At 37.0% G+C, this 22168-nt stretch overlaps 1 protein-coding gene across 3 annotated transcripts in view; it reads right to left on the minus strand.

Moving 5' to 3' along the window:
- Nucleotides 1-604: 604 nt before the first annotated feature.
- zbtb20 (zinc finger and BTB domain containing 20) overlaps nucleotides 605-22168 on the minus strand; it is a 33869-nt gene continuing 12305 nt past the window's right edge. For 2 of the 3 annotated variants that reach the window (XM_041233140.1, XM_041233139.1), the window contains 3 exons: nucleotides 18848-18962; nucleotides 4197-5816; nucleotides 605-2109 (listed from right to left, as the gene is read on the minus strand). In XM_041233140.1, the coding sequence (XP_041089074.1) occupies nucleotides 1616-2109; nucleotides 4197-5796 (2094 nt within the window). In that variant the 5' untranslated portion in view covers nucleotides 5797-5816; nucleotides 18848-18962 and the 3' untranslated portion in view covers nucleotides 605-1615. Of the gene's footprint in view, nucleotides 2110-4196; nucleotides 5817-14758; nucleotides 14921-18847; nucleotides 18963-22168 lie in introns of those variants that run through there. The other variant, XM_041233141.1, reaches the window with a different exon arrangement.

Genomic DNA, 22168 nt, shown 5'->3' on the forward strand with positions numbered 1-22168 from the left:
ACCCACACGGCAGTGCAATGATTATTGCTGACAGGAAATGCAACAGTTTAAAAAGGCAAAGACTTGTTTTTTTGTTCACACACGTCCTGGCGGTGCTAAGCTGGCGCTCCAGCAGGTTAGGAAGGCTAAACCAGCAGGGGATGTTTTTCCTCATCGTGCTACTGCGGACCCAACTGGCAAGGTGCCTGGTGAACTCGGGCAGATACCTGCAGCACTGGCCCTAGTCCTCCAGAGGATGGTAGCTCACTGACACCCGCTCTCAAGTTTTTGGGTGTAAAAGGAAATTGGCTTGGTCGTGGGATTGGAGGACAGCCACTGAACCTTCAGTTTTCCTGAGCTGTTTGGAGAATTGCTGCGGTGCAGGGGATTTTAAATTGTGGAGAAAATATTGCGGGTAAAATAACTGGGCAGTCTAAATTAAAAAAATAATATTAATTAAAAAAAAACAAAAAAAAAAACAAATGAAAACCTACTAATCTTAATCCAATCTATTATTACTGTGATCTTTGTCCCTGGTAAAAAAATAAATAAAATAAGAAAAGAAAATGTTGATTGAAAGATCAGCCGAGAACAGTGTGAAGCAAGTTTTAAAATAAACAGGCGCAGCAATCAAAAGTGACAGCAGGTCAGGCAGCATACACAAGTCTAAAGCTGTCGCAACCACAACATTAATATGCTAAAAAAATTAAATAATAAAAACAAAACATATAAACCTTCCTTTTTCTATTTTTTTTTTTAAACTCACATTTTCTAACTGGAAGAGGTCAAACAGCCCTAACAGTCATCTAAAATATTAGTGGCAGTGTATGCAAAAATAAAAACTAAACAAAAAAAATCTTTAACAATCTTACATTTTTGCCTAAACACTGTTGTATAAAAACACACCTCTATTTAGTAAACTTTATCTGAACCATCAAACAAGTATGAAAAACACAACTTTCCATCTTTCCATTATCCTTAGTTAATAAGTAGCATGTTCACACAATGACGCAATAATCGTCTTGTACCTATCGGCAGCTGCACTTCAATCCCTCTATACCATTAGCCAGCTGGATGCAGGAGTACAATAAATAATAACCCAGTATCATTATGATAACGCTCCTTTACTCATCCTATATATAAAAGGCAAACTTGTGACCATCATTACTTTAGAAAGGAAACCAAGTACAAACCAAGTACTTTTCAAGAGGCCTGTATACCACAGTTAGCTTGGACTCTTATATCATCCAAAAAGGTCTTAATGGGAAAAAAAATAAATCATATTCTTTTTATTCTACTGTATGTATACACGTGTTTGTTTTAGTTTTTTTTTTTTTTAGAGATAGTAGGCCTTTTGTAGTGTTCAACACATAAACCACTTTAAGAAAGGATACATTTAGAGGCCTGTAGCCAGGATCCAGCCAGTGGACCACTAACAAACTACATTGCCTTAAGGCCACCATCTTTTTTTTTTTCTTCTTCTAAGAATACCAACAAATCTTGTCTCTGGGTAACTTAATGTGCCAGTGTCTATAACTCATAACTCTTCATGCCCCAAATAAGAAAAAAAAAATTCTAGTGCCGTTTTTTTTTTTTTCTCAAGAGGTTTTCTTTTTTTTTTTTTTTTTTTTTTTACTTATCCATCCGAGACATGCATCCGCATGTGGTCGTTGAACAGCTCAATTTGGTCGAACTTGGCAGGGCAGACTGAGCACACGTAGGTGGTCCCCTCTTGGCAGCCTGCTTCAGCCGCAACTCCAACTCCCTCTTCCACACCTACACTAGCGCCCCCGGCCCTGACGGTGCCAGCCAAAGCTCCGGGTTCAGGCTTATGGACGGGAACTGAGACTGGTACTGCCACAGGACCGCCACTGCCTGTGCTGTGCAGGGCCATGTGTCTCTCAAGCAGGGTCTTGTGGGAGAACCTCTTCTTGCAGACGTAGCACTCGTAGGACTTCTCGCCGCGGTGGAGACGCATGTGAACGTTCAGGGAGCTCTTCTGAGTGAAGCGCTTGTTGCAGATGCTGCACTGGTACGCCCGGACCCCTGTGTGCGTCACCATGTGTTTTATAAGGTAATCCTTCAAGGAAAAAGAACGCCAACAGATGCTGCACTGGTGTGGTTTCTCACCTAAAACACAGGAATTCACATTCATTACAAAACAAACAAAAAAAACCTATTACATCCAAACAACTGTCTAAACATATGTAAAAAATAAAAATTATAATAATAAAAATAAAAACACCAAAAAATATGGAAAGATAAATGCAAAATGTTTTTTCCTCAAGCAGACCAGGTTTACTGAAAAAATTCCCTTTTAAACTTCTTCCTGATATGACCAATGGAATAGATCTCTACCCGTTGTGATCCTGCAGGAAGAAGAAAACATTTTCAATCACCATAACAAAAGACCCTAGGCTATACTGTATAGCTATGGCCAAAAGTTTTGCAACCTCTACAATTTCAGGATTGAGAAACTATATGAACATAATTTAGATCTTGTATTTAACATCATATTCATCAAAGAAACTACAACTGATAGCGCAAAAGTCTATTAGAAGCCATAATAGTAGTACAGTATTTTATTTCAAATTTTCAAAATCTACAAAACTGCATGTAATTCAACATGCCAATGTCAGTGTAACATTATTCAGTAAGTTTATTTTGATTTTATAAAGCAAAATTAGTTAATTCTACAGGATGATGCAAAACTTTTGGCCCTATCTGTATGTTTTTTTAGACCATGGAAATTTGATTTTCTTACTCCATTGGTGTGACCAGCAACAGGTTGAGAGTTATTTCCTAGGTCAAGGTCAAGAAACAAGAAATGTTTCCAGTACCTTAATGTTTGGAAAGTAAGCATCCGTGAAATTAAGAAACCATATGGGACTAACTATTTATCGCAAAGACAATTCTTAAATGTGGCACATGTCTTTGAGTTACAGATCTTTCATCATCTAAGGCATTTTCCTCTTTGACTCAAGGCCAGCATTCGAATGCTGACACAGATTTTCACATTTAACAGAGCAATTACATTTTTGTAAATTAAAGGATTAAAAGGCTGTGCATTTGTATATAAAACAAATTAAATAAAAACTGTATGAGGCAGTTTCACTAGACATTTTCAGTTTCACTGAAATATAATTGTGCTACTCTGTAATAAACACTTACAACTTATAAAACTTTCCTTGTGTCTTCTGAATTGTTTAACAATTATATGGAAGGCAGTTATTATTTTGAGGGAGAAATACTCAAAACTTGACATTTAGAGGAAACACACTACACTATAAAGATTTGAGTTAAACCTGGCTTTAGTTTCTTCTTTTTTTTTTATTGCCTGAAAAAATGCAAGAGCTTGGCACGTACTCTTCCTGTAGTACCATGACTGTCTGAGAGAAAAGACAGCGCTTATTATTAATGTCTAATAGGGTCCAGTCTCTGTTAGCCATTTAGGACACTTATGCACAGACATTATTAAACAAGATACTGTTCATACTGTTCATTCGTACAGTCATGGGAGCTGGGAAGTGCTGATGCCAAGTTCCACCCAGAAATGGTCTTGAATCAGCTTTCCCTATATATCTTGAAAGTCTTACCAGATATAGCTACATGTATTTTATGACTCATTTTATCATCAGAGATGCATAACCTGATGTCATGCTGCTTGTTTCATGAAATCAGCCATTTGTTTGTGTCAGAGAACATGTATACGCAATTTTATATAATCTGCTAGTCTACATATCTTAATATAATGCAATATAAAAAATGTTGTGTACCGTTTACAAGACTGAGTAAGTAGTTCAACATCACCACGACTATTTACAAAATGTTCAAATTTGCTTTTGAAACAGAACTGTATTCCTTACTCTACCCAATGTAGCATGCTTTAATTTGAACCTTTTGCCACTGCAACAGCTTGTCCACCAGTTAATTATTACTTCATTGCCAATGGTTTGAATATCTCTGAGCCAGCAAGAAAATAAACAAACAAAAAAATGCTAGCTTATTAAATCTACCTTCAGACTTCAACAGCAGAAACCAGAAATTAAGCCAACTAATCTAGCCTGGGGCATCTCTATGGTTAAATTGGTATCTCCAGCTGACTGGTTTTGCAGATACCTAAACATAACAGTTTTGTGTACGGAATGCACAGTCAAACATCTAAAACTGCACCCGTCTGACATCGAACACATGCAAAGCGATTTAGCAGTACTAACCTGTGTGCACAAACATGTGTTTGACGTAGTTCTGTTTCGCAGTAAATGTCTTGGTGCAGAGCGCACACTCATAGGGCTTCTTCTCTCCCTGGCCACCTGCTGTGCTCTGCCCAGCTTGCTGCCCCGGGGGCTGCTGTGCGGAGAGCGGGGTGGAGAAGGGGGGCAGGCTGGGTGGCGGAACAGTCAGAAACTGGGGCTGCTGGCCAGCCAGAGGCTGCGGCAAGCTGAACAGGAAGGGCTTGTTGCTGCTCGCCGACTGTGTGGCGAACAGGGTTGGCAGGTACGTGTTTCCAGCAGTGCCAATTACCTGTGTGTTGCTGGTCAGGGTCAGCGGCATTCTCAGGTTGCTGGTGAGGCCATCAAGCTGGCGAAGGTAAAGCTGGGTGCTGGGCACCTGCTTTGATATTGTGGGATTGGCTACAGGCTGTAGCGAACCCTTCTCGCTCACCATGGTAATGTCCCCCCCGCTCTGAGACTCCCCTGTGTCGGCATCCACATCGTTCATCTGCTCAGGTGAGGAGTCGTCGTTGACTTCTATCTGCTGTGTGTGTTCGGTCAGGAGTTCAGTTTGTTCTGCTTGCATGATGTCCTGGTGGCCTTCTCTGCCGAAGCCAGTCATATAGTGCTGCTCCACAGAGTCAGGCTCAGTCCCAATGGAGGAGCTCACTCCAGAGTCGAAGCTCTCTCCTTTGGGCTCACTCTCTGTACCCTCTGCCTGATCTGTGTCTTCAGTGCATTCTTCAGATTCGTTACGCTCCAAGACCTGTGTGCTCTGCTGATGGTAGTAGTCATAGTCATCCTCTACCTCCTGCTTAATGTGCGTGTTTCCCGACATGGTCTGGATGCGGACTGGACGGGGCTGCTTGCGGCAGTGGGTGGTTTCTGAGGTGGAGAGGTACCTTTCCATCTGCTGTGTTCTTTCGTGGATGCGGGTGATCCAGGCAGGCTCTTGCACGTGCTGGTCTTTTTGGAGTTCCAGAGACGTTTCATAGTTACCGACTATCCCCCCTCCATAATACGACTGGTCTCCTGTGCCATTCTGCATGGAGATCCCGGGACAGGTGTACAAGGACGAGTAGATCCGGTCCAAGCTATGCTGAGAGTGAGGTTGCATGTAACCAGATTCGGCATCACTGCTGGGCCCAGAGGTGCCAGATTCCGGTGTTCCCCTGGGCGTCTCCTGGCCCGAGTCCCCAGGGATTAGGGGGTACCCCCTGGCCCCAGAGCCCCCGGTCTGCGAGACAATGCGCGTGCATTCGTCAATAACAGTCTTAATCTGCAATATGCTGGCTGCCGTAAGGATCTGCAGGGCCTCAGACTGGGACACTCGCAGCACTCCACTGTACATGAAGTCAATGAGCTTCTGGATGGACTGCACCGAGACCACTGAGGGAATCTCAATGTCGCTGTAGCCCAAAAGGAGCTTGTCCTGGAAGAAGGGGCTCCCAGCAGCCAGCACACAGCGATGGGCACGCAGCATGCTTCCATGGATCCGAACTGTCACGTCACAGAAGTGGCCGCGGTTGCGCTGCTCATTGAGGGTCTCAAGTACAGAGTTGCTGAAGTTGTGGAGGTTGATGCTGTGAATGCGCTCGGTCATCCCCTTGCAACTGATGTCACCTGGCACAAAAACAAATACGATTACTACCACACATTACACATGGTAAGCCAAATAAACATTAACACGTTTTAAGTAATTGGGATTAGGTAGATATGTTTTTCAAATTAAATAAGTAACATTCTGCTTCACATGTAAAATGTTATTAAAAAAAAACAAAAACCCAACCAAAAAAAAAAAAAAAAAAAAAAAAACACCTTTCAATATTTAAGGGGTTGTAGAAAAGCAAGCATTCAATTTGGATAAGAACCTGAAAAGAAGACTTAAATATTGAGCAGTTGAAACAGCTCTGTTGGAAAGAGAGGTAAAACATCCCCAAATGCATGTACATGATACGACAAAGAAGCTGTGATAAATTCAAAGGAGGGCACATTACATTTTAATTAAAAAAAACAACAAAAAAAAACCTGTCTGTGCTAATTGTGTCAATCTGTCTGTCTATCACATTCTGCATCAAATCCACTTTAAGATACACTCCTAGCCTATACACTTTTTGGATTGCATTTGGCTGTACATGACAAGTGGATATATTTACAGCTACTTTAAAAATGTAAAAGCTGTGCAATTTTAATACATGTTTTTTACAGACGTATTTAAACATCACAGGAGTCTTCCCAGCAACATCCATCTCAAATTTGCCTATGCTGCTTAAATTATGGTCTGCGTTCGATCTCCCAGTAATTGCTATGATTGGAGTTGATTTGAAGTGCAAATAGATGAAACGCAGGGTAGATACATTTAATTTGGAAGGTTTTACATCCTTGAACAACTATAAATCATACGTTTAAAGCTACAGTATCACTGAAAACTGAAACTAACCAACATATTACATCTTATTAGCATTAGAAATGTTGTCACTAGTCCCACTTTAACTATGTTAACGACCTTTCACTTCACTGCTAGTTTTATACCTCAGTTAGGAATAAGCAGATATTTGAGTTAAAATCCTTCCTGGTAACTAATCACTGAATGTGTTGTTCAAATACCAATGGTTTAACTGCAATCAGGTCATGTGATCTACAGTCCAGCTATAGCTTTATATCTAAAATATTAGCATATCTGCAATGAACACATACTGTAAAACAGGTGGAAAATAATATAAGCACGAAAAGTAATAATGGTAATACAGCTAAGAGGTAATTTTAAAAGCACTGGTTAGCACTCCAGCTAAATCCAAATCAGCTTGCGTAACTAGAAAGACTAATCAAAATATGGATAGAAAATTATATATTTAAATATAAAACTTTCACATTTTTTAGCAAGGAAAAGCATTACTGGTGACAGAGGATTATGTACCTTCTCAGCCGATTGCACAGAGCTACTGCAGCTTACTGTATCAATATTACTGTTCAATCTAGTTAAACTGCAGCTTCTGAATGAGGTGTCATTTTTGGTGGCAGTTTTATGATATTGACTTACATCCACTGAGGCCATCAGTGAACGTGTCGTCTGGCCTCACTGCTTGCAACAGATATTGAGTTATCAGCATTTTTTATTTCAGTTACCTCAAGAACAGGTTGAGCTGTCTGAGGTCAAAGATCGGTCTGAGGCTACCATCCCGTTTCGGCTCTAGGCAGTACCTAAAGCCTTCCCTCTTGTCAAGAGGGTGTAGATAGAGATGGCCTGTTTTTATAATAGGGCTGACATCTCCAGAGACACTAAGGCAGTGTCTTGTGGATTCATGACCATTGTTTTGGTCACACCCCAAAAGGGGAGCGTGCCATGTTGAACTGTACAGACTAGCCAGTCTGAATGGTAGTGAGCACCCAGGTGTCTGGGGTGCATAACTGCTGGTAGTCCAGGGGCCTGAAGAAAATGGCCATGGACCTGTGGCAACAAAGCCCTAGGTTAGCTGTTAGTTAGAAGGGGCGCCGCCACTTTTGCATTTTTGGGCTCAGAACGGTGATTGTTGTGTTACGACCCCTACATGGACGGTCCGAGAAGCGGTTCGACGCAGTCGTTTGTGTGGAAACTGGCAGAACGTGCTGGCTTCAGGGGCTGTGGTGGCAAGCAGGTGGCGCGCAGAAAAGTGAAATGTTCTGTGGAGGCCACTGGCAAGAAGCCATAGCTTGCACCAGCAATTTGATGCTCCTGTTAGCAGCCTTTGCTAAAGTGCTGTTGAAACCAGCATCTCACTAAAGCAGCATAAGACACTGGTCATGATCTGTCTCAGCCACAACTGCTTACACAGAGCCACTTCAGTTTGCAGTATCAATGTTACTGTTCAGTCTATTTAGACTGCAGCTTCTGAACGAGGTGTCATTTAAAGTGGCAGTTTTACATTCACTGAGGCCGTCAGGACACATCTGAAGCAGCATTGGTCAGGAATCACTTTGGTAAATCTATCCTGGGTCAAGTATATTACAGGTCCCACAGATAACATGCGATTGCTTTTCTTTTAAGGTTTAAATCACATTTTCTATGTCTTGTAACAGCTCCCAAATGCACTGAGCATTAAAAAAAAACATATAGAAGTGAATATTAACTAGGGGTTTATAAGTAATTTGGATACAACTTCCCTAATTATGATTCTTCAATTTACACAGAAATAAATTGCAACATCAAGATTCAGAACATTCATTAAAGTTTGACTCTTGGGTGGAGTTATTCCAAATGGCAAGAGTGCTAGAGTGACAATGCATTGTGATGCAGCCACTTCAATTAAAATTGTATAGCCTATCCTGATTAATATTTTCTCTAAGCAATTATTTATATCACAGTTGCTGCAGTGTCCAATAATAGGTAAGCAAAATGCAAGCTGGAACATGATTACATTACCTAATGAAGACAGCGAACCCTGGCAATTTAAAGTCTACCTTCTGTTAAGACAAAAATAAACTTTAAAACAAAAAAAAGTAATCATATTTTAGCATTTCGGTGGCTGCAGGACGGAAACTAATGTATATAGAAAGCATCTGTCTTTATTAAGCTCCCATTACAGGCATCACTCTGAGCTGAACTGAGCTCATGACAGGGGGTATTTAATCCATGCTGAGCTAATGGATTGACATCTCCAGCCATGCAAAGATGTGCAACCCTGCTATGTTAGGTTGTATGTCAGAATCCTGATTCCCGAAACAGAAATGTTATCCATTACCTTGTGTAGCCTGATTTTCCTAAACATATATGTCAACACTTTTAGTAGAGCCACCTCTGTGTCAGGCATCCCTGAACCAGAGGGGATATAGTGCTGCAAACACCACTTTCTATTCGGGCCCGCTGTGTTGGGGTGAACGCAGCGGCCTCGAAAGTTAACGGATAACATTTCTATTTCAGGGAACGTTTCCATTCAGATGCAAAATGTTATTGCACTACTGACTGGGATAGTACACCAAAGCTGTTGCAAGTGCAGTACTTGCAGCACTGGCAGATGTGTTAAAAAGATTAGACCGGGAAGCTGCCCTTAGTACTCTGGTCCCGTAAACCAAGGTTTTCAGGATCTATGATGTACAGTCCACAGAACATAAAAAGAGTGGGGAGAACCTGCACTTCAGTATACATGCTGTAAAGGCTAGGCTGAGTAGCTTTCCTTAGCATTCTTTCTTAAAAATCCAAGATTTTAAGGGTTCTCTGACAAATATACTATAAAACTAGATAAAACTTGTGGGGTAAACCCATACTATGGTGTATGTGCATCACATGGTAGACTGAGTGGCTGCTCTTAGCTGCTCTGGTCCCAAAGCCAGGGTTTTGGGGATCTATATCAGTCAGACCCATAGGTATAAAACTTACCATCTCCTTTACTGTGCCAGTAATGCACTTAACATGACAGTATATCATCGGGTGACGCCTAAACGCCATTTACTGTCAAAACACATCACTCATTGTGATGTTAGAATAACGTGCCCTTAGAGACCAATTTTCTCATTTAAATATTATTCGTCTGATTCATAAATCTTTATTGTGCAGTTAATTGACCATTATCTGCATCATAATTGACATGTGACTCAGACCAGGCAGAGAATGAGATGCGTCTAAACGATATAATTTCCTAGCATAATTTCTGCGTTTTGGATTTAATTATTTTTATATTTGTAACTTATTCATTAAATTGCATTCTCACTAAATTAGGTGATTAAGTGCATATGCTTCAGTCATAGTCACTCAAGCGTGTGATGGTCAAGGATGAATGATCGAGTGATTAAAAAGAAACCAAAAACATTTTGTCAATGCCCATCAACACGTACGTGTGTTTACTATTTACTACTTAGCTTTACATATTTCTCATAGCAGTCCATCTGCATAACCCTAACCCCCCCCCCCCCAACACGTACGTGTGTTTACTATTTACTACTTAACTTAACATATTTCTCATAGCAGTCCATCTACCTAACCCTAACCCCCTCCCCCCAAACACGTATGTGTGTTTACTATTTACAGCTAGACAAAGGTTTTGTATCACCCTACAGCATTAACTAATTTTGCTTTATAAAGTCAAATGAAATCTGCTGAATAATATTATGTTAACATATTGAATTACATACCATTTTGTAGTTTTCCATATAGTTAACAAAAAGCTGACAAAATGAACAATTTTGAACTCTAACATGAAATACTGCACTATTATTATGGCTTCCGGAAGACTATTGCAATATCATTTTATAGTTTCTTTGATTACGTGATGTTAATTATGTTCATATATTTTTTATTTTATTTTATTATGTCTCAATCCTAATTCTAGGTGATGCTAAACTTTTGGCCATGGCTATATATTGAAAAATACATATTAGTGTAAAATGGGATTATTTATTTGTTCAATAAGTTTTCAAATATAGTTTCACTATTAAAGTTGATAGTATTGTGTGACAAGCAGGATTTTCTATCTAACTATTTATTTATTTTTGTTTAAAGTAAGCTTTTGTTTGGTAATGTGTACTGTATGAGAAACAGATTTGTGATGTATTATATTGTATGTATTGCATTTTATTTAATTGTGCAGGTATTTGCAAACTGAGGGAATACAGTAACAAATAAAAGCATAGGCTATTTTTTTCCGCCATTTAACAATACATTATATTCTAGTGTAACCGTGAGGAGCTGTCTTTCTGTGCTTTTGTAATTCAAACTAAAGTTTTAAACATGAGAACAATAACCAGAGTTTGCTGACGCTAGTGCCTTCTATACTTTATTGTGTGCTGGAAAGGAAACTTATGATAATATTAGAGGATAATTTTTTTTTTCTCAACCGAAAGTAAAATATCATGTACTGTGACACAAATACAATTTCTCTCTCTTATACAGTTCTTTTTCAGGAAGGTATGTGCATATAAATGTCAGCATTTTTTTTAATCAAAAAGCGTGCACTGCCCCTAACCTAACCTCCTCCCTAAAAATCAGGCAACACGTATCCCGATCGGAAATAAAATAACATTTCGTACATGAAGGGGAACTATCCTTTAAAATTCTGGACCCTAAACAAACAACTTTACTAAAAAGGATTTTACAAGAACACTCAATAAGTTCATGTGTTGGCAGATACTTCAGGGAAAGTACCTTTACCTTTATCTTTGCTAACATATATATATATATTTTTTTTGTATATAAAAAAAAAAAAATGGTACCAAAGATAAAGGTAAAGGTACAGAAATTTTACATTTTTATTAAATTTGTGTTTGTGATTTTATGGCTTTAAAAGGGCACCGGTCGTGAGTACGGCTCTTTTAGCTAAAAAGGTGGATATGCTCTTCACTATTATACTACTGAAAATGAAACTGCACAGTTGTAAGGGCAGTGATAATGGAAATGAAGCTATTAAGTGTCCGGCAAATAAATTTAAAAACAAAACAAGGGCTTTTAAGATATCCACTAAACAACATCTTAATCTTCAGCTACTGTATACTGTGGATTACTAGTAACTCTGAAGTATGTGGACCTGTGTCACACAATCAATTTAAACTGAGGACATTAATAATTGGCAGACTTCAGAGGCTTAGGAACAAAGTAGTGAACACTGTTAATGAACAGAGGAAGAACCATTATTTAGTCAAAACACATGTTAAGTACCATTAATAGGTTGTTAATTAGAGATAAAAATCCATTACAATAAAGGTTACGTATTGCATGTAGCAAGAGGTTATGCAGCAAATGCATTACAAAAATGAATTGCCTCAAAAGGTACTGCCCTTCAATCAATATGAAGGAATGTCGAGGCTTGATGCCGCTGCTGCTCAGGAGTACAGTATTTACTTACATGTTATTTATAATTAAGGAGAAAAACCTTTCACTGACCTTGAACAAAATGAATATATATATATATATATATATATATATATATATATATATATATATATATATATATATATATATATATATATATAGTGACGGGTTGTACCTGTGCTACTGTAACCCAGGGGTTTTTAGGACCGTGGGTAAAAGTTGCTGGTGCCCATTTTGGACCAATTAGGTCAAATAGGTCAAACAATTGGACACAGGTGCTGTCGGTTAAGCTGCTAGTGGTACAAAAAGCAGAAGAAATGTTTGTTTAGCGCAGTAATACTCAATTCTGGCCCACAAGATCCAATCCAGTCCAGGTTTTCACTCCAAGAAGCTTCTGATGTAGTTAACTGAAGCTACTAATAGGCAATTAACTTATATAAGACCTGGTTGGAATAAAGACCAGGACTGGAATTCATCTCGAGGGCCAGAGTTGAGTATCACTGGTTTGGAGAGAGACACATGGTATCGAAGACATGTCAAGATGGATATGCTGACTCATCCTGGAGAGCTGGTGTTTTATTTTTTAAGCGATGGCTTAAAAAAAAAAAAAAAATATATATATATATATATATATATATATATATATATATATATATATATATATATTAAAATCTGTAACTTTCCCTCTGTCTCTCTTCCAATGCAAAATGCTTTTCTTTTTTCTTCACATCATTGTGAAATGTTTATTTCTATTCCGGTAGGCTAGTGAGATAAAGTGCCACTTATGTTCATAACTGCAGTATTCACTTGCTTTTGGATGTTATATTCTCAACATGTTTTTATCAACATTTTTCCTTTTCTTTATACATTCTCACAAAACACTCCCCTGGCTCTATGCAGCTATCGTGCCGTGCCAGTATCAGCTACGAAAGAATGCTGGCACGGCATAGTCCTAACACGCCAGGGCACGGTATGGGTTTCTACAAAAATCATGGAAACAGTGTGGCACGTTTTCATAACAGTGACATAACAATGCCAGCACGGTACTGCAGGTTCATGGAAACTTTGCTAATCTATATATATATATAATATATATATAATATATATATATATATATATATATATATATATATTGAAGATAAATTGATTAATTCTAGAAGTTAATAGAAGTTAATATAATTTAATTTTAAATTATATATTTTAACACTGGGAGTGCAAACATCAGGTCCATTGCCCAGACTCCAGTTCTGAATTCAACTGAGCATTACTGGATCATAACGAAGAGAGTGTTGATGTGCTCAGAAAAGTAGCAAAATATATCCCAGGCATGTACAATACATGCTACTGTATGTGAGGTCATCCAGAAGCTGTTAAAGGCCACATTTAAATACACAGGATGGGTGTCAGTATCTGTGTGTGATATTCCTCACTAAAATTATTACTACTCATATTATATTTTTGATCAATGGTAAAAAAATTGAAAATTGAAAGCATTTACTAATAACAGCTCATTCAGGCAGCAAAACGATTTACTTCATTTCTGAAACCCCAGTGTCAATATTTATGGGCACCACTATCCTTGTCTAATTGGCCTCCCCTTTAACTTATTTGTATGTCCCACTGCAAATATAAGCAATGTGAGTTTAGTAGAACCAGCCAGTGGCCAATGTTGTAATTGTGGTTTCTGTTTTTTTTTTTCAAGTTCCTTAAAGGGAAAGTAAAATCCTAGTTGTCTGCACACCCTCACTACAAAAGCCTTAAAGGAAACTGTGTATATAATGACCCTCTGCCCCGTTAAATGTTGTAACCAACAAAATATTGAAGCGAAGAGGCTGCAGGCTTTCATTTGTACTAAGAGCCGAGACCTACAGTTTTTTTTTCTCTACTACTGACTGTTACTCTTGCTTCTAAATGGGCTGCCACACTCCTGGGGACTGGGCAGACCTACAGAGTGAGTCTGCATTATTAAAAGACCAAAGAGCATGACAAATACATTTTAATGTTTTAAACAGTCCTTAACCTGGTTTCTGGTTCTGTTTTCTTGCATTTATTGTATTTCAACAAAATTAAAAAAAAAATTAAAATACAGCATTTTCTACTAAACTTTCTTTAATTTGTATACAACCCCCTTACCAACTTTTGTACAAAAAAAAAAAATAAATAATAATAATAATAATAATAATAATAATAATAATAATAATAATAATAATAATAGGTGAGTGGCAGCGTGTGTGGCAATAGTGTAAGGACATCGAGGAAGGACACTGTTTTGGGGCTGTGCTGGGGTGTTTCTATGTTAGGTGTAGTGCTATGAGTTGTGTATTTTAAAATGTTTATAATTCTTCATTTTCTTTTACTTCTGCTGTGTCTTTTCATTATTTTATTTTATCTGGATATATATACACACGCACACACACACACATATATATTAGTCATTATAAAATTATCGAAGTGTGAATGTTTATGATTCCAGGTTGAATGTATGATGAGACTGTGTTTTAGAGTTTTCAGGGATTTCAACTACTGCTGTCTGTTTCTGGTAATCTTGCCAGGACACATGTAAAAGAGGTCTCGATCTCAATGGTTTTTTTCCCGGTTTAAGAATGAATGAATAAATAAATAAATAAATACTGGTTCTATTAAATGTTTCATTGATTTCATACAAACCCCCTTACCAACTTTTGTCTTTTTTTTTTGTTTGTTTAATATTTATTAAAAATAGTATATATATCTGGTTAAAAAAAAAAAAAAGGTGGCTGTCCCTTTAATTGAATTGGTGCTCACTTACGGTCAGATGACGCTGTGGTGAGTATGTGTTTGTGAAGCTGGTGAAGTCGCAGTTGGAAAGCTACAGGTTGCTGGCACAGGAAGACCAGCGTAGTGCAGCGTCTGCCCCAGTGAGCAATCTCATTCTTCTCTGCATATACCAAATGTCTTTCAGCTGTTGTGGTTTACGCTGGAACACAAGAGGGGTCTCATTAGAACAGAGGTTGTATTCTCCACTCTCCAGGTCCTTCCAAAACCCCACCCCCCTGCCAGTTTTTAGAACAGACCAAATAATAATAACGTAACCTGAAAAAGAGCACTTTTCTTCTTCTTCTTCCCAAATTCCAGTTTCAAATACTTAGGTATGCTACTTTAATTTACACTATCAAAAATACGTTGGATTACCACCTGATAGTAATTAGCAGCCCTGTGCAGCTTACAAACAGCACATAGAATAATTAATAAGAGAGTCCTAAAAGTTTATTACGCCTTATAGTTCATGTAAGGATACACAGTCTAGAGTTTAAATACGTTTCTGTTCAATGATTTACAACCTCAGTGGGCTGATGCTAGCACATATAACTTCTACCAAATGCAAAGCAAAATGTGTGGGTGAGCCAACACCCACAGCCTATGCTGAAGGGCAGTGAGGAAGCAAACAGATCATAGATAAAGATAGGGGGGGGGTCTATTTTAATTACCACCAGAAGTGATTTATTGGTGCCCTTTTTAACTACTCTAAATACAATGACATATGTCCACACTAGACAAGGTTTACAAGTATTAGAATAGTGTCATGAAGTAAGTCTATGTAAGTCTACTGTGTTTTTACCATTAGAATAGGCCCTGGTTGGTCGTTTCACATGAATTGTTTGTTGCATGCCCAGTTGTAGCTGCTTTGTAATGTAACAACATTGGAAACTGAAGGAATAGGGCATTACTCCAGACCACTGGTCTAAGAACCACACCCTTTTTTTGTACCATCTGCCTCTACTTGCTGTCTGCTTTACTGTGAGAGTTATGTGCTAGGAAGAATAATCGTATACATTTTCAAAGGTTACTTATCATACAACAATTCTGTTAATTAAGTTCATAATCTTTTGTTATATAAGGATTACATCATTTCTGATCATTTATCTAGCGCGACACCAGGGGGCAGAACATCATTAGCTATGGGCTACACTGTAATCTTCTTCCTGGTTAAGGAACAACAGGAAGTATTATTATGCATGAGGAATCTGTGGGGGGGGGGACTGTTGTAGGATTAACAAAAAATGAAATAAAATCACCCACACTATTTTGTGCATTAAATAAAATCAACAGAATGTTTGTTTGTTTTTTTCATCACTAGAATGTCAACCTCCACTAGTATATTGGATTATATGGTAACAGCACAGCTTTGCTTCCACACTCTGGTTGCCCAACCTGCAGAACACAAAGTGATGAGGTACTTAAAAGCAGAACTTTAATCCTTCAGAATCTAGTGTTGTAAATCTGCATACTACTAATTTTTTATTTATTTAACGTGAATACAAAACCAGCAGATATGAATTTAATTACCCTAACAAAAACCACAAACCACAGTGTAGCACTAACATTGATCACAATACTTTGCAGTTTGCCAGCTCTCAAAACCGTATTATACGACACATGAAATGTCTCTGACGTTTGCTTTCTTAAGGATACATGCAATGGGCTCTTTAGTTATTTTATTGTTCTGACAGTATGAGATTAGATATTTGCTGGAGGCAAAGACCACTTTTTGTAGAGAGAACAATCAAAAAAAAAAAATTACAACAATGTAATTAGCCATGCAGTCATACAGTAATTATACAAGAACTGCAGGTTCATCTATGTAATTATACCAAATGACAGAACTACCAACCTGACAACAACAGTTTTTATTACCTGACAATAATTACAAAAACCCAACTGGAAGTTGTTTCAATAAATGTTTGTCGTGGGTCACAGAATGTTTCCTTAGGGAAATGCATTAAACAGCTAAATTAGATTGCATTATGCACTGGAGTATTATATAAGTACATCTGTACAAATACATACATTCCTTTTTTCATAACAGTACAAATTACAGATAACCAGTTAGAATTCAACTTTCTTATTCAAGTTTTGTAATCCAGCAGACATCCTGCATTTGAGACTACGGATACTTATCAGTTTGTTCAAGATTAGACTATTTTCTCATATCCAAATCACAATTGTATACCACCGTCAGTGGCAAAGTGCATGGCATTATAATTTCCTAACATGTTCTAATATCAATACACAAACACCAACAAAAGTAACAGTATTATCGTATATGTAAGAGAACAGACTGATTTATACTTGGACACAAATTTTCATTATAGTAATTGCACAAGAAGCAAACAGATCGCCTGTGATGCATATACAGCAATTATCAGGGAGATTACTGCCTCTGATAAATAAAATACAAATAAATCAGGCCACTTTAAATTTCGAAGGCAAAAAAAAAAAAAAAAAAAAAAGATTAAAGATAATTTTGAACAAATGAAACGCGAAGCAAAGGAAATGTTAGCCTATATGCTATTACCTTAATCTATCACAGCTGAAGGATGTAGAACAAATATTCATTTAAATTACACATGTTTTCATCCATAAAAACAGTGCAAAAAGTCAAAACTGGATAAGATAGTCTACTTCCATATGTTTCTTTCTGAAATATACTTGATACACATCTGTTTTTCATTACGTTCATGGTTTTACATAATGATAGACCAACATTACTTACAAAGGCAGATAATAAGCTACAATGTGTTGTAGGATCAAATAGAACCTTGATTTAAGAACTTACAATGTATTGTACATTCCAACCAATCAGGTTTCATAGTCGGCTCAATGGGCAATAATAATGTTGACTGCTGTAACGCCCCCCAACCCCAAACACATCGACTGATAATATGTTATGATCTTATTTATTTTGTATAATTATCATTTATAATAACGGATAATCACTTTATCTATTTTTATGTAAATGAATTTTGTTTTATTTTTTGAAAACGTAAATAACAAAACAAATATGGAAGTCCTGTGTTTGTCTCCAGGATTACTTTTTGACATTTTTACATACTGTACAGAAATGCTTGTTTAGGTTAATCTTTGGACTTTATCCTTTGGACTGGAAAATAAACTTTTCAAAAAGGTTTGCTAAAATTACTGTGAAACCTGAATCAGCTGGTCTTGGTATTTGGTATCAGTATTTGGTGACTGCTTACTTGTCCTGTTATTCACTGGCTGGTAAGAACTGTTTTACTCTATTTGGTACAAATATTACATAGACTTTTCAAAAAATAAAAGTATCTGGGCAATTGAAAAATAATCCATTATGCTTGCAAACATGATACAAAAAAGGGGATGGATTAGAAAAAAAAAGAAAATGAAAACTGAAGCTACCCTAGGTATAATCGTAAATCTCGAAAAACTACTCACTTCTAAATCTTTTGTAGTCATTTTTGTATTACTTTAGTACAAATACATGTTAATTTAGATTCATATGTTGTTTTTTTCTGACTTTATGTGAACGAAAAGACACACGTTTGCCCGTTTTCCCATTGGAAATAGTGATATTTTGAAATACCACTGTCCTGGTCACAAAAGCAAAGTTTGTGGGGAATAGCCATTTTCTATACTTTTGAGGCATAAGCAATTAGGAAATAACACTTACTACCCAGGAACAAAAATTGCGTTACATAGTGTAATCACAGTAACAAAAGAGTGTCTTCTGCAAGTTTCGTCTCATTTGGATAAGCAGGATGATATACGTAAGGATGCCTCAACTAAACCCCTGTCTCCAGGTATATGCATTCCTCATGACAGGTCATGGAACCCTAATAGGGAAGACACCTGTCGTGTACAGCTTCAGTTACATGCATAATTACTGTATGTGACAAACTGTTTGCTGAGATCCTTTCTGGTAAAATCCAAACTTGAAAAATGTGCTTGTCCATAAAAACTTATGTAATCATCAGGTGCAGACTCAATTTATGGATATGTAAGAACTGTGAGAATGAGGTTATAAGTACAAAATACTGAAAGTACAAAATCACAATCAAAACAACAACAATAAAAAACTTACAGTATCTGCCCAAGTCTTTTTTTGGTCTGTAGCTCACTCTTCAGGAAAGTCAGTCCGGGGTCTACTGCAGATCTTCATTGGAACGGTATACATTTACAATTACTTTACTGAAATGCTGTCAATGAAAAAAATGATAATTGAGAATTAGTTTTCTTACAATACCATTGCAAATTGTTGCCAGGCATTCTGAAAGTTAGGTAAAGCAGATGCAACACTATAAAAGATAAAAAATAAAGTATGGTACAGTAGTATACTTGGCTTATAGAATCTTCCTTGGACCTGCACAGGACCAAAAACACAAGATATTGATACTATAAACTACTGTATACAGTTATACACTTTGGCTAAGAGAACACCCTTGTGGTGAAACTGATTTTTCCCCATTGTAAATATTCTGCCTAAAGGAACTTCGCTTAAACAACACCTTTTTGGTACTGCTAGCGATTTGTTCACAACTGATACAGTACTGCTTTGTAACCTGATAACTCACCATCATTAAACTTAAATTCAAATGATTTATTTTATCTTTTCAAATGTGACTTAAATAATGGAGATCAGCATTAATAGTACACTTCATATTTTTTTTATAATAATAAATTATCCTTCTTGGTTTAAAAAAAAAAAAAAAAAAAAAAAAAAAAAAAATTTAAACCATGAAAATGATGCATAATGGTATTTTTATTTATGATATTGTCTGTTTCCCTATACATTCTGTTATATCAATAAGCTTATATTTTAGCTTCTCTATTAGCTTGCTCAAGACAGATCTAACGGGAAACAAGGAAGATGATGTTAAAATTAAAGCCACTTCAACCAATCTTTTTAGGAACTGCTCTAACACTCATCAACTGTTACTATGTGTAGTTACACAGAAGACAGATGTAGCTTTGTATGTGGGAAACTTTGGGATAAAAGCTTATTATGTCAAATTGTTTTTGACAGGGTACAGCCTATATTGTGTTCTGTTTGGTATAGTTGCCTGCCATAGACATGTGTAACACAGTTCAGATCGACCAGTGCAATCTCAATGCTGGCACTCACTCCTTTTAAATCAAACAAAAAATGAAACTTTCTCTACCTAACAATCTCTAGGCTGCCAAAGGTCACTATCACAAGATTATGAATTGGACCCTTAGATCACTTCCAAAAATGATACCTGATTACCAAGGAATGGTTTGCTACAATGCAAGCATCAATTGTACAGTACCATGAACTACACACCCATATTCCACTTTAGCTAGGCATACTTTGTTATGTTTTACATACTAATTTGTTTCTGATTATTTCACTATGTGCACCACTTTAAATGCAAGTCATTTCTGAGGTAACCCATGGATGAAGTACAATATCCAGAAAGTCTGGTGGAATTTTCCTGTTATGGTAAATAAGAAAAAGTTGCCATGTTAAATCTGAACATCACTACAGCCTGCCAATAAATATATTTATATAACAGATTTAAGTAGGTGAAATATGGTAAATATGTTAGAGCAGGATTAACCTGGGCCGACCTCTTTCAAGCAAACAACATTGAGTAAGAATTTAATGAGGTCAATCCCTTCAATGTAAAAAGGCCGGGTGAATTTATCGTCACATCTGCCCAATGAGTGAGTAGCAGTATTTGTTAATTTCAGTAATTTTCACCTTGGTATCTATTGTGTCTCCACTGCTTAATTAAATGCATTTTTGACCTGGACATCTATAGCTACACTTATTATACCTATTATTCCTGAAAGAAAACCCCTTTTTATTTTGACAAAGTTTTCCAACAAACTTGTAAATGCCACACCAGTGGTTGTCATTTTATGGTAACTAAGGAGGGGCTATGGTAATATTTCATATCGCATGCATTACAAGAACGTACCAAAAAAACACGGACTGCATTAAAAGGCTGTTTACAATTACTTTGTAAGATTGTAGAATGATATCCCATAAGTATTCCATTGTTACCTAATTGCGGCCATATGGGTTTACAACAGATGTAACTGGAGCATTCTGCTGGTCGCCTCTGAGGATGGTTAAATGTAATTATTTGTTAAATGTTTCTATTAAGATTCCCCCATAGGGCCCGCAAGCTGAGGTCCTCCAACTCTGGCCTGTTTGTTATCCCCAAGCAAAAGTGCACCACACTTGGACAATGCTCTTTTAGCTTCATGGCTTCCACTCTTTGGAACTCTCTCCCAGGTTTGGTGTGTGATGCTCCCACTGTCGCTCGCTTTAAATCAACTCTCAAGACCCACCTGTTCTCTCTTGCTTTCCATGCTCTTTAAGCCTGATATCTGCTATTAGCTGCTGCTATTATTTCACGTATTATGTCATGTATTATGCACTTTCCACTGTATTTAGTGTACTATTTAATGCATTATGTTACTATCATGTATTATATACTTTCCACTGTATTTAATTTACTCTGCATTTTTTTTTTACTGTATATCATTTATTATGGATTTCTCTGTATTTTAAGTATTATGGATTTTCTTGTATTGACTGCATCTTGTAAAGCACTTTGTGATGGTGGTCCACTATGAAAGGCGCTATATAAAATAAAGATTGATTGATTGATAGCACAAAAGTAATTATTTAATGGGCTGCGATAAATTGTGCCAACATGCTACTGCAACTACTAATTAAGTGATTTTTAAAAAATTATTTTTTATTATTATTTTTTTTTTTTAAACTACACAAATTAATATATGTTTTGTTGTTTGATTACTGGAATTGTGACTATCAGAATCGCTGTCGTTTTACATGATGGGATGGGATAGCAACAGAATGCATAGACAACAAGAATTGATCTGTAGAAATAAGGGTGGTCATGAGACCAAAAACAATAAATTGGAAATAGAGGATTAATAAATTGCCTATGTATAGGCTTTGATTAATTTAACTTTATAGTTACTTATGTTAGCTGTCATGACATAAGAAATATACACATTTTGAAACTCAAATATTATACTGTAAATATTCCTGGAATTTGTAGATGTTTTCACTATACCTAGTATGCCAGTTTAATATTTAAATAATAACGATCAAGGGCCAGGGCATTTCCTATGGATTATTGACCAGCTGGGACAGTTGGATAACCCCAGTTGGTTATTAATTCCCCTAGAAATGCCCTTGGCTGAGGTTGTTACAGGTATTAAAGCCACCTTCAGTAAAAATACATTTAAAACTGTTTAATCTGTGGTTTGCTCACACAGAAGATTGTTATGCAGCCAATAAGACCACTGATTTTGGTTTAAAAGACCTTATAATGGGGTTATTTTCAAAGATCTGCTGAAGGACAGTATTAAAAGACATTACTTCAACCGTTTTTTCTGCACT

The sequence above is a fragment of the Polyodon spathula genome, chromosome 30 (assembly GCF_017654505.1).
Source record: "Polyodon spathula isolate WHYD16114869_AA chromosome 30, ASM1765450v1, whole genome shotgun sequence".
Classification (NCBI taxonomy): domain Eukaryota; kingdom Metazoa; phylum Chordata; class Actinopteri; order Acipenseriformes; family Polyodontidae; genus Polyodon; species Polyodon spathula.